The following is a 13,038-nucleotide window of genomic DNA, read 5'->3' as shown; positions in this document are numbered from 1 at the left end:
TAGTCAATGAGGATCAGCCCCAGTGAAAAGAGGCAGGCTTGGACTGGGAAACCAGTCAGGCTGAACCAAAGAGTGGGCTCAGCTTTCACGATGCTTTAGGACATGGGGATGCCTTTGGTTTTTAACATTTTCTGAAGTGAAGGAGGGAACTGCTGGATTTGATGGGCAGGGGGAGAGGGTTCCAAAGTTTGGGAGCTAGGTGGGCAAACCGGCGGCCACCAAATTTGTTGGTTTTAGTTTTAGGGGCAACGAGCAGGTGTAGGTGGGCTGAGCGGAGATTGCGGGTGGGGTGGTATGGAGTGATAAGTGTTTTCAAGAACGCTGGGCTGGTGCCATGGAGGGATTTAAACGTAAGGCAGCCCAGCTTGAAAGCCGCCCTTTGTTCTATGGGTAGCCAGTGCAGTTTGTGTAGCAAGGGTTTGGCCGACTGCCATTTGGGAGTTTTGTAGATGAGACGGGCTGCCTGGTTCTGCATGACCTGGAGGCGGCGCAACAGTGACTGTGGGAGTCCGTAGTACAGGGAGTTGGAGATGTCCAGGCGGGAGAGTACCAGGGAGATAACAACCTGGACCAAGGCAGCTGGAGGTAAAAGGTGACTGAATTTACGAATTTGACGAAGCTGGAACATGCATGAGGAGATCACAGCGCCCACTTGCGATCCGAGGGAGAGTTCAGCGTCGATAGTCACCCCAAGACTCTTTACTGATTTCGCAGGAACCGGGGGAAGGCCTAGTTCGTTAGGCCAAAACCGCGGGCCCCAGTAGGAAGGGCTGGAGCCGGGGAGGAGGAGCTCTGTTTTTCCCGGGTTCAGTTTTAGTTGGTTGTGGTTCATCCACTGCTGGATGTGTAACATAGCGGACTGGAAGCTATTGACGGCATCCGGGGAATTGAGTGGGAAGATGATCTGCAAGTCGTCAGCGTAATTGTATATTGTGATGTCCCAACTCTGAAGTGAGTGAATCAAGGGTTGGAGGTAGAGGTTGAAAAGTAGTGGCGACAGGGAAGAACCCTGAGGGACACCACAAGTCGTGGGGGTTTTGGCCGCTGTATAGGGGCCCAGGCGGACAGCTTGTGTTCTGCCGGTCAGGAAGGACTGGATCCATTTGAGGGCAGGTCCCTGGATGCCTGCTCGCTCGACACGGTGAAGAAGGATGTTATGGTCCATCGTGTCGAACGCGGCCGACAGATCCAGAAGTACGAGGGCCTGGGGAATCCCTGTGTCTACGTTCCTCCTAAGTGTGTCCAAAACTGCTAGGATGACAGCCTCGGTGGAGTGAGCCGGCCTGAAGACGGCCTGGTTAGGCTCCAGGTGGCCAGAAAACTCGATGAAGTTGGAGAGGTGCCGGGTGACGTAGGCCTCCATTAGTTTGGAGAAGTAGGGCAAAAGAGATATGGGACGGTAGTTAGATGGTTCCACACCAGGTTTCTTCAGGAGAGGCACCAAAATGGCCTCCTTGAAGGAGCTGGGGACAATACCGGTGCCAAGGCAGCTGTTCAGCAGAGGTAAAATGCAGTCTGGTAGTTTAAGGCAGACGTCCTTTAGGACCGAGGGGGGGCAGCAGTCATTCGGCGAGCCTGATTTTACTCGAGTCGCAAGTTCAGCTAGTGAGATGGGATTGAGGGAGGGAAAGTGAGTAAAGGTCGATGAGTTGTTGGGGGGGGGGGGTGTCTGGCGGGAATGCCAGTGGGAGGGGGGTGATTGAGTCCTTGATTTTGTTGATTTTCTCAATAAAGAAGAGATTGAGAGCATCGCAGGTCTCTTGGGTGGGGGTCTGGGTAGGGAGGGTTCTATCGTCTGTGGTGAGTTCATTCATGATTTTAAAGACCTCCTTAGATTTATTATATGCGGACAAGATTCTGTTTGAGAAGTGTTCTGATTTTGCTAGGGAGATTGCATTTTTGTATTCTCTGCGTGCTATGGTGAATTGGAGTCTGTCTGGCTCAGAGTAGTTACGTCTCCACGTCCGTTCCAGCTGGCGGACCTTCAGTTTAAGTTGCTTGAGGTCGCCGGAGAACCACCTGTGAGAGTTATGGTGTCTGGTGCGGGGGAACTTGGTTAGGGGGGCAAATTGGTCGCTGGCCGACTTTAGCCAGGTACCAATATCACTTTCCAGCGCATCGATATTTGCTGGAGTGTGGGTGGCTGGGCGGGTGTCGGCTAAGGTCGAAAGGAAACCTAGGGAGTCATGGGAGTTCCATTTCCGTGAAAGGCCGCCGGCCATCAGAGGAGCGGGGATACTACCGGTGATGGTGAGGATGGTGTCTACTAGGTGGTGGTCCGACCACACGCAAAGGGAGACTGAAGGCTGGGTGAGTGCTAAATTGTGGGTCCAAATCTGGTCCAAGATGTGGCCCTTGATGTGGGTGGGCGAAGAGATTAGTTGGGTCAGATTGAGGCTATTAAGGGCTTCAAAGAGCTCGGTGGCATGGGGGCCGGCGTTGGCGTCATTAAACCAGTAATTAAAATCGCCGAAGAGAGCTAATCTGGTGTTCCGTGTCAGTAAGTCAGACAGCTGTTTTATCAGGGAGGTGGCGAAGGATGCCATAGAATGTGGGGGCCGATATATGAGAAGGAGTGTCACGGCTCCTGCGTTAGTTTTCAAACTGATAACTAGGTTGTCTACTTCCGGGAAAGTAAGAGAAGATGTAGAGATGAAGTTAAGATGTTTTGATATGATGGCTGCCACCCCACCCCCTGGACGGAGTCCGGTGCGGTCAGCGTGGAGAATGTAGTAGTCAGGGGGGAGGGCGGCCAGGATGTCAGGGAGAGAGTCTGTGGTCAGCCAGGTTTCAGTGAGCAGAAGTACATCTGGTTTCTCGATGGACAGGAGGATGTAGATATCAACTTGGTGTTTTACCAGGGAGCGGGTGTTTAAGTACAGCACCCGGATGAAAGTGTCGCTCCTAGCTGGTTTAGCAGGGGGTGCGCTCCTGCCAGGTGGGGGTGGGTCTGGGCGTGCGAGGCCGGTTGTGGTGATTCGTCTGATGGTGGCAGGGGAAGGCGGTGGGTAAAGGAGTTGCAATTCTCTGAGGGTGTTAGACGAGTATGAGATGGGGTGACCGACGAGGCTGGCCCCTGGTCCCGGCCTGGCGCGGACGGGCTTGCCTTTGGCGCGCCCGCTGTGTGTCCGGGGAAGGCACATTGTTTTTGATTGAAGGGGAGGGGGCGTGGCCTCACGGCCGTGGCCTGTGGGTTTGACGAAATGGTGGCAAAAGAACTCCGACCCACGGCAGCGCTTAGATCGGCTGCGCGGGGATTTCTGATGCAGGTAGGTGGGGGGAGTGCTCAGGGGGAAGTGCCCAACAGATAAACACAAAAGTTTCTAAAATACGCGATTTTAAAACAAACGAGTGTACTCCCGGCTTCCGCCTCAGGAGTGTTGTGACCTCTACAGGATGCAGGGGAACAGCTCTGCTACTCCACTGGAGTTCCTGGTTCTTGGGCAAAGTGAAAGCAGTTCTCCCGGGCATTTGAAGACACAGCAGCTGCAGGACAAGTCGCCTTTGGCGCAATTGTCGAGGACAGGAGACAGGTTGGCAGGGCTGGTACCAGGTCAGCTGCTGATCTTCTGTTCTTGCGGTTTGTGAATCTTCACGTCGGTCTTCTTTCAGGTTGGCAGCATCTGATTTCCTGGTGCCACGGTTGCCTAAATACTACATTTAGGGGTGTTAGGGGAATGTAGGGAGGTAGCCAATAAGCTACTGACCCAGGGGTCATTACACCCCTTACATGACCACTTCTTGTAGGAAGTGGGCATAGTCCTGTTCCAGAGTTCCTAAGTTTGCCATTACAAAGATAGCAGATTCTGAAAAGTATCCACTTCCGGTAGCCCACCCGAGGGTGGGAACGCCTGACTACTAATTTTCCTGCTTGTCCAGGTGCCATAGGGGCACTGGACAAAAGGGGGGAGGGGGGGGGGGGGGGGGGGGTTCGGAGAGGGGCGGCATCCAATCCTGTGCGTGAAGCCAGATTTGCATACCAAAGGCAGTGGGCTCTTTGAGGCTTACTGCCTTGGAATGCTAATTTGAAGCTCAGCTGGCATACCAGTAGCTGGTAGGTTTTCAGCACCTCTAATGTGCCCTCAAGGTAATAGCCTAGTAGTCCTAATGGCCTAGTAGTCCTCTCTGGCCAGAGGCAGTGCTTTACTTATTTCATGTTACACTAGCCTAGGGTGGGCTGAAGTCTGTTTCGAAGCCAAAACAGGTGTCGTACTTGGGTCTGGAGTTGGTGACTGGAGCAATCAGACATTACGGCCTTCGGCTCAGATGTGGAGGTTAGTCAGCACTGGGGCAGTTCCTGCCAGGTGAAGGCTAAATGGAGGCCCCAGAAGATCTATGAGGTCCAGAGACGCTGGAAATGTTCTCAGAATTGTGTGGAAGAATTGCTTCATTGCCGTATTGTACACCTTTAACTGCTGTGGGATACACAATGGGCTGGCAATCTTTGGGTGCATCAGGACCTGCTTTGGGATAGGTTACTATAGTCTTGATGGGGGTGCAATCAGATCCTGCAAGTACAGCCTTTCCAAAACCTCGCATAGCAGAGGTGACAGAAAGGAAAATAATTCCATTTAACTTATTAGGTTTATGGCAAGGCTTGACTTTCTACTTCGCCTTAGACTTTCCCAAGGATAGTAACTTGTAGAGGGAGCGGCTATGAGACTTGGAGCAGGACAAGGCCTAGGACTTGGAGCGTGATCTGCCTGGCTTCTTATGCTCTGCGATGTACAACTATGACTTGTGCTCCATGATGGCCTTCAGGAGCACCAGGGACTATTTTTTGCAAGACTTTGCGTAATGCTCAGACTCTTGTTGGCACCAAGCTCAGAAGTCATGTGGGTCCATGATGCTTTGAAACCTGTGGTGTTTGGGAGAGATGCTTACCCAGCACACTGGCTGAAAAAAACATTTTAGTCTTGTTAAGGCAGCAATAAAGGTAAGAAAGCCCCGCTCTACCCATGCTGAGACCAATGTGAAATGGTTTTGAATATTCGTGCCAAACATGAAGAGGATAGAAAGAGTTGCTTTGCTGCTGAAGACGTTGGGCCTCCTCTGAAGTTACTGATGCCCAGTGGGGAGGGCAAAAGCTAAAACTTTTGCAGGCACTTCTGTAAAAAGCGCAGCCATTTTACAGAAGTGTCGATTGCGCAATAATTTAGTAAATCGCAAAATACTGGAGGGTTTGGCTCAAGAAGAGAAAACGAACTGCACGGATTACCATGGCTAAGAAAAAACAGAGGGGCGTGTAAATGTAACGGAACCCCAAAAAGGGACTCACACAAGGCAAAGAAAGCATATAAAGAAGTCCAAGAAAGACTAAGCTGTATAGCCGAGTGATGCCCACACAAGACAGGGTACTCAGAGAAAACTATATATTAGTAAACAAATAGACTACGAAAGTAGTACACCTAAAGAGCTAAACAATAGCAAACCAATACTACATGTAGAGTAAGTTGTATACCCAAAAAAGGGTATGAACTTGAGACTAAGCTCCTCCTCAGAGTGAAATAAAAGAACAAACCAGCAACACAGCTGCAAAGATAATCCGGAGATTAAAATAGTCAAATCCGGGGTCAAACACTCTCGCCGTAAGAACCCCACAAAGTGCAACAGCAGCAGAGGCAGGATTTAAATCCTTAAACCTAAAGATCCACGACCGAGTCTATATGAAAGGTAAATAAAAGACCTGATAAAGCCAAACTGAAAGTGACCAGCCTGAGGAACTCCTAAAATGTCACAATGGAGAACAAGATTTTCATTTTGCGTTGGAGTTCTGCTAGTCTGTGGCCATGCAAGAGGAGATGCAGCAGTGGGAGAAAGAAGAGGGACTACAGGCTGTGGTAGAGTAGGGGCTATTAGCATCACAGGAGAAGGCGGCAAAGGAGGAAGTACACCTGGAGACGCCTGATGCCATGGGGAGGGAGTTCTGGAAGCAGAGCTCAATGACAAGGTTCCCGCAGGAGAAGGCACTTGTCTTGCATCAAGAGTCCGGCACATGAGGTACTCTACTCTAATCTTCTGAACTAATACTACAGAGAAGTTTAAAGACTTGCTCAAAGTAGTTTTCCAATGTCTACTTCTTTTCTGATGCTGGCATTGAGTGACATCTCATTTGTGAATCAGCCCTGGACAGAACTTATGCTGAGACTGAACCTACCCTCAGTATCACGAATCTCTATGTATGCAAGGTGGACCTGCATTTTTCATGTCAAGACCTTTCCTAGGATGTCCCTCTTGAAGGGTCCCTGGAAAAGATGGAGGGAGCAGTGGTAGAGTGAGCACCCTCTCCACACCACTCAAATCTTGACAGATCTTCAATAGATATTCTCCAGGTCCTTCAGCAAATTTTGCAAAAAATGCTCTGGGATCCCTTGGGTGGGCTAAACAATTCACTGCTTAGGACTATAAATGAAGACCCAGTGGAGAAGAAGCAATTGTTGCAGATCACATAAATGTGTGGAATGAGTGCTGTCAGATTAGTCTTCACAAAAAGGCTGCAATGGCTTTATCATCCTAACCTGGGCCTCTTTTCATCCAAGTAACTGAAGGATTTGGTGGATGCGATCTTCTCTATAAAGCACTTCCGGTGGTTATACGTCACAGCTAATTACCAACTTTTCTTACCCAGATTTTCACTATTGAGGTGCTGCGATAGAAGAATGTCTGAGGGTTAAAATGCAATATCGGTACTCTAAGATTAGGTCATGTGCCTCAAAGATGTTTCATCAGTGTGAAACCTAGGTTACACCTGTTTTAACACCATCTGTCTTGGCTCCTTCCAAGTCTGATGGTTATGAGGAAACTAGTAAAATATTTGAGATATGAATATCAAAGGTTTGTGGATTATGATGATGGTCAAAGGTGTGTTTTGGCTTACAATTAGTGGACCCTTTTGTCTCCAGGTAGTACTAGATTGTTGGAAAACTAAATGAATGTTATTCGGGTGGAGAACAAGCAATGAAAAAGTATAAATATAGTAGGATTAAAAGCCGTACACTGACAGAGGACCCTACATTTGCCAACTTTGCATGATATATTATGGTCTTTACTATAATCAATATGAAAGCAATGATTTCTTTTGGATCTAACAGAATGCATTACAACTGCAGTCATTTCAAATTTGTCCTAAGATCTCACCTCTAATGATTTAAGGATGGGTACAGACTCAATAAATAGCTCATATGTCTTTCTCTTTTGTGCATTGTTTTTCAAAACAAGTCTTCTAAAAGTATTTCGGTCCTGCAAAATAAACAAAGAATGCAGATTATGTCCACCATACAGCTGTTAGCAAAGTTAATATTAACACTGACTAAATATTGAACAGGTCCACTAAGGCACATGGCTACACATGAATAAAATGTATATTACTGAAAAGAAATAAAGGCACTGTAATATGGAGGAAAGAAACGTGTACAGAAGTTATTAACACTTTCTTCGATTATAGACAATTTAAAAGGTGCATGGAAAGAAATTTTACTTATATGCAATGTCACTCATAGATTTAATAATATATATTGACTGTTGTCAGGCTGGGAAGCCTATGTATTAACATTCATAGCACTTTAGAAAGTAACCTGTAAACAGTAGACCAACATCATTCGGTCCTCTTGGTGTCAACCAAAAGAGGTCACCTGTTTCGAATCACGAAAAGACAAAGTGGAAATACATATACTAAACTTTTCTAGCCATAAAACGTTTCAATCCCACTCATCTGAACTGCATCCTTTGTAACTTCACCTCAACTATTTTACTCACTGCGCTCCTCTTTTGAAAGACGGTTAGGTCATCAAGTGGATTACACGTACATTAATAAAGGGTACCAATTCTGAAGGAACAATACTGCAGGTAAAAATCTTCTTTAGCATTTTGTTTTTATTGATGTGAATGTTTGACTAGAGTAACAAGTATCAAGTACTTAGAAGGCACACGAAGAGGTTAGCCTTCCAGTCTAGAAATACTTTGTGTGCCTGCTTATGCATCCATATGACGGCTGTAAGGCAGCAAAAGCCTAACTTGAAAGTAGCTGCTAATTTTACAGTCTCTTGCCATTCATGAAGCGAGCTGGGACATACACCAAGGAATCACTGTTAGTCTCAAGTTTATAAAGTCATCTCACTATTGTTAGATTTCATCTAAGACTCGACCTATTAAAAATGCTTTAATTGCACTTCCCCTTTTAGAGGCATAGCGCCAAACAGAAGCACTACCATTTAAAAAGAACGATCAAATGAGGAACGTATTGCTATTGCAACAGTTTTATATATAAAAGTCTCATGATGGAAGTTAACTGGAGAAAGTGTGAACGGCTCTTCTTAAAAGACCATGCACAATTATTTCAGAAAACAGGCTGTCCATTTGGTTTTCTTTCTGTGCCTGAAGACAGATGAAAAAGGCACTCTGGATGAAGAGTGCTGAAGGACAAAATAAGCCATGTGGGGCAACTGATTTATAACTGAGTACAAACAGGCACTCGGTTATTATGAAAACATACCAAAGAAATACCTAGTGTTTGTGGCATTTGCTTGAATGAGGCTGAATGCCATACACTTAGGGGTAGGTCTAAATGACTGTACTCCAAGATCAACAATCAAGCAGCTAGAATCAATAAAGCAAGGTAATAAGTCTCATTCACCCCCCACACAGCAGCTTGTTGTAGAAATGGGATTACATAAGGCAACTAGTTATACTTGTCTGGATGGTACTGATAGGATAATCTAACAAAGATGTCTTCAGCAAGGTGATGAGATGAAGTATGTGGAAAACGGAAGTAAGAAATTGTCTTTGCTAGGTGGTCGAAAGGGGTAAGGAGAGGGGCCTGCCCCATACCAATCGCAGTCCAGGAGTCATCCATGCACGTCTTTATTAGTCTGTTCTGAAAACTAGAAACAGTCAGACAGATACCCCTAATGCTGGGCAAACTTCAGTTCCCATTCCAGAGCCAGCATTTGCCATTTTGCATGCATCAGCAGGATGCTGGGAGCCAACAATCCTAGCAGCCTCAAAGCCATCCACACTGAGATCCATGAGAGGCTAAAACATCTGGATCATAGATTGTCTTTGCAGAGCGCAGCCTCTGATACAAAAAGACTGGGAGGCATGTTGGGCTGATAGCAGGGTCTGACATTAGTGGTACTGGACACCATACCATAACCTCGAAAGGGGCAAAATAGCTGATGGAACTGTCTGGGTGAGGCAGACTGGCCCCAAAGAACGTTCGGTGGCCCTGCTTTCTTGAAAACGTTCCATGGAGGAGTTCACTTTCTCGCCGAAAAGGCAAAAGTTATCAAATAGCATGTCCATCAGGGATGCTTGGACATCCCCGGAGAATTCCGTAGACCTCATCCAGGTGTGGCGTCTTAGTGTCACATTCGTACCCATCGCCCGACCCAAGCAGTAGGTTGATGCAAATTTGAGTGCGGTACAGATTTTGATGTGTCAAGGCCATCAGGATAGCTGGAATCCGAGATGCCTGGAGATAGCTCAGTACTGCCCATAAGACTTAAGCCATGGTGTCCCACACAGCATGAGAGTAGCGGCCTAAGAAGCAGCTGGCATTCACTTATCGCACAGCAAGAATCATGGAGAAAAAATGCACTTGCCAAATTACTCTATTCTTAGACTCACAATTGTCATAGGAATTGTATTTATACAGCGCTTACTACCCCGGACGAGGAGTCAAAGCGCTTTTCGGCAAGTAGCGTGCTACTCCCAAATGCAAAAGGATTAGTGGAGAATTAGTATAACAATCAGGCGTGGTGGTGGGAAGGCGTTGGGATTAACCCTGCGGTGGATGCCGGTACCACCAAACTCTAGGGCTTGGGATGTTACTTAAAGTCAGGGTCGCCTCAGGCTGGACTGTTGCGCCGGGTAACCTACCTATTAACTAGAAGTCCTGAACAGGATTTCATCCAAGTGCCCAGAGGGGTGTCCATGAGCGCCTCATTCAATAATAAACAGAGGTTCTGTAGGCACTTGGCCAGGCTGGAGTAATTCTGTCACAATATTGGTTTTCACCTCTACAGTAAGCAGTGGCAAGTCTAGACCTTGTGCTGACCCAGTATAATGACGAGGGAGACGCTTTACTTAGTAGCCGGACTGAGAAGTAAAACAAGGCCAGAAGTCTAGAGAAGTGTACAGGCCACTCGCATTTAGTAGTTCCCGCATAACTGTTGTTCCCGCATAACTGTTGTTTCCGCATAACTGTTGTTCCCGCATAACTGTTGTTCCCGCATAACTGTTGTTCCCGCATAACTGTTGTTCCCGCATAACTGTTGTTCCCGCATAACTGTTGTTCCCGCATAACTGTTGTTCCCGCATAACTGTTTTCTTCCAAAAACTGAGCAATAAAATGACTCACTTAATCAAAATTGTCAGTATTCAAGTTAGTGCAGAAAAGATTGTGTAAAGTCTGAGCCCTACCACGTGGTAAGGTCAGGGTATCCAAATCAGAACGGTTACTGGGTGGATGCAATCCAGTGGGAACAGGGTGAGGCCTCAGTCAAGGTTGAGTCCGCTCAGAGCTAAAAAAACATCATCATGGGATGCAAATCATCCTCCGGCATCGATGATGATCTGAAGCATTGGTTGGTACCGGAACCGAAGTCAGTGCAGAATCAAAAGCACATATGAGGGGCACAGACTGTGGTGAGGAAGGACCTGCTGATGGAAATCAGACTGTAGGCCTCTGCAGATCCTTTGGGCCCAAAGACAAGCCAGAGGTACTAGTAAAGTGCACAAAATGCACAGCATGGCCTTCCTTTACCCCTACACTTCCTGCATTGTCGTAGGTTTTCTGGGTGCATCAGGACCAGACTTTGAATCAATTCTAGTTGAAATCTAACATAAGCCCAGGTGAGACACACTCTGGGGTTCAAAAGCAGTGGGAAAGGGACAATTACGACTTCGATTTCTGGTGCTTCTCCTTTGACTTACTCGAAGACTGCAACAATGACGATAGCTGTAGAGGCAACGGGACCTTTCTATAGACCGGTCACCGCATAGAGCTTCTGATGTATGGCGACATACTGCTTCGCCACATAATGCGTATGGTCTTGGATACATCTGGTTGCAGTCGTCGCATATTCTAGAAAAGTTCTATGTAACCATGCACAAAGACATGCCTCATTGGGTGGTGGTGGGAGGGGGGGGGGGGGATTAAGGGGGAATACTGCTTTAACATTTCTGTACCCAGTCTGGTGCCTGGGGAATATTCCCAAAGTGAGGAATCTGTCGTTATAAGTGTTCCTTAGAAATGCTATTCATTACTATTGTTGAATGGCTGATTGTGATATATATATATATATATATATATTCAGTTTTTAACGTTACATAGTAAAGTGAATATATATATATATTTTTTTTTTCACTGAACAAAACAAAGGTTGATATATATATATTCCCAACAAGTTGTGGTTGTTAGGTCGGCCTGCATCTAAAACGCTGGTGGTGCATGTAAGAGTCACCGCTGGCAAAATTCAGCACTGACTTACCCCTTCAAAGAAAGAAATGTCACTCAAAGATGGAAGAACCTCGCCACAGTTTAATCCATTAAAACACTCCGGACTGGACGTGTTTCGGTTGTACAACAAACTGTCACCTGACAGCCGAAACGCGTCATTTCCGGAGTGTTCTAATGGATTAAACTGTGGCGATGTTCTTCTATTTCAGAGTGCTGTTTATTTCTTTGAAGGATTTGGATGGATTGTTACTTACCCTGTAAGCATCTGTTCTTGGCATGTAGAGCTATAGACTCACATGCTTTGCATACATCTCAAATGACATCACTGATGACATCTCAAATGACATCACTCATGACGTCATCCAGTGGCGGAGGGTTTTTTTAAAACAATGTATGGGTGTTAGATGTATATATATACCCAGGTGTTTTGGTGAATCAGTGCGTGTATGAGCGCCTCTAAAGATGATTCTTTGGGTGCGTGACTGACTGTATAAGTGAGTGATTAACTGTCTCGGTCAATGTACTGGTTGTGTGAATGTTTATATCAGTCTGTCACTTCGTGTCCAAGTGGCAGTATGGGTGAGCGAGTGGGCACATGGGTGGCTGTATAGGTGATTGATTGGTTGTCTGAGTACCTGTCTGGGTGGGTTTGGAAGTGTTTGGATGAGTGAGTGTGTGAGGGGCTCTAGGGGTGAACATGTGTATGGCTGTGTGTGAGCGGTATACGGGCGAGTAACTGAGTATGTGAAGGGCAGTATAGGTGAGTGATCGGGTATATGAGTGCCTGTATAGGTGAGTGAGTAAATGTGAGAGTAGATGTATGTGTTCTATCACTACCCTTCCTGTCTTCCCTAAACAGTTAGCTTGATGCTCCATCCACCTCCTCCCTACTCTGTTGTCTGAGTCCATGTACCAGCCCCTCCCTCATCCCCTGCATGGTTCAGTGTACATCCAATGCCTTTCATTTAGCTTGATGTCCCTGCCCACTCTTCTTGCCCTCTGTTCCCCAATTCTCTGCAGTATAATTTATTTTAAAAGTTTTATATAGCACCAACATGACCCTAGAGGGTATCAGAGCGCTTTACATACGAGTTGCGGAACACAAAGTAAACAATGGTGGGGGAAAAGCAGCAATAAATACAAATAACAGGTACGTAGTGCCATCCTAGAGGCAAGTATTAGGACCCAATAGTTGCCCAGTAGCACAAGTAAGCAGCGGTGCGTGAAAGGAAGAAAGAAGACATGAAGAGGAGCATGCCTTGGGCTCAGGGGCTCATTGGCCGCCTGCTTAGCCTCTGGGCTTATCTACTCTCCTTCTCCCTGTCCTCCGATGTCATGTCTGTGTGCATGCCCCTGGTCTCTCCTTTCTGCCCATCAAATTCCATGGACCTGCCACTCTATCTACTCTGAGTGTTCTGTTGAGCTGCCACTGCCTCTCCCACCTAACTAGCATCGTCAGATGGCTGCTGCCTGTCCCTGCCACCTACAACCTGCCTGTCCAAGTTCCATGCCCATATTTCCTCCCAACTGTCCTCCATGGTCCATTATGCTGTAACTCCCTTCTGCGCTCCATGCTCTGT

At 46.8% G+C, this 13,038-nt stretch overlaps 1 protein-coding gene across 1 annotated transcript in view; it reads right to left on the bottom strand.

Moving 5' to 3' along the window:
* PRKAR2A (protein kinase cAMP-dependent type II regulatory subunit alpha) overlaps positions 1-13,038 on the bottom strand; it is an 826,119-nt gene that overhangs the window by 338,211 nt on the left and 474,870 nt on the right. The window contains exon 7 of the mRNA XM_085624357.1: positions 7,138-7,239. Within this exon, the coding sequence (XP_085480483.1) occupies positions 7,138-7,239 (102 nt within the window). The remainder of the gene's footprint in view (positions 1-7,137; positions 7,240-13,038) is intronic.

The sequence above is a fragment of the Triturus cristatus genome, chromosome 9 (genome assembly GCF_964204655.1).
Source record: "Triturus cristatus chromosome 9, aTriCri1.1, whole genome shotgun sequence".
Lineage (NCBI taxonomy): Eukaryota > Metazoa > Chordata > Amphibia > Caudata > Salamandridae > Triturus > Triturus cristatus.
This window is presented reverse-complemented; position numbering and strand designations above follow the sequence as displayed.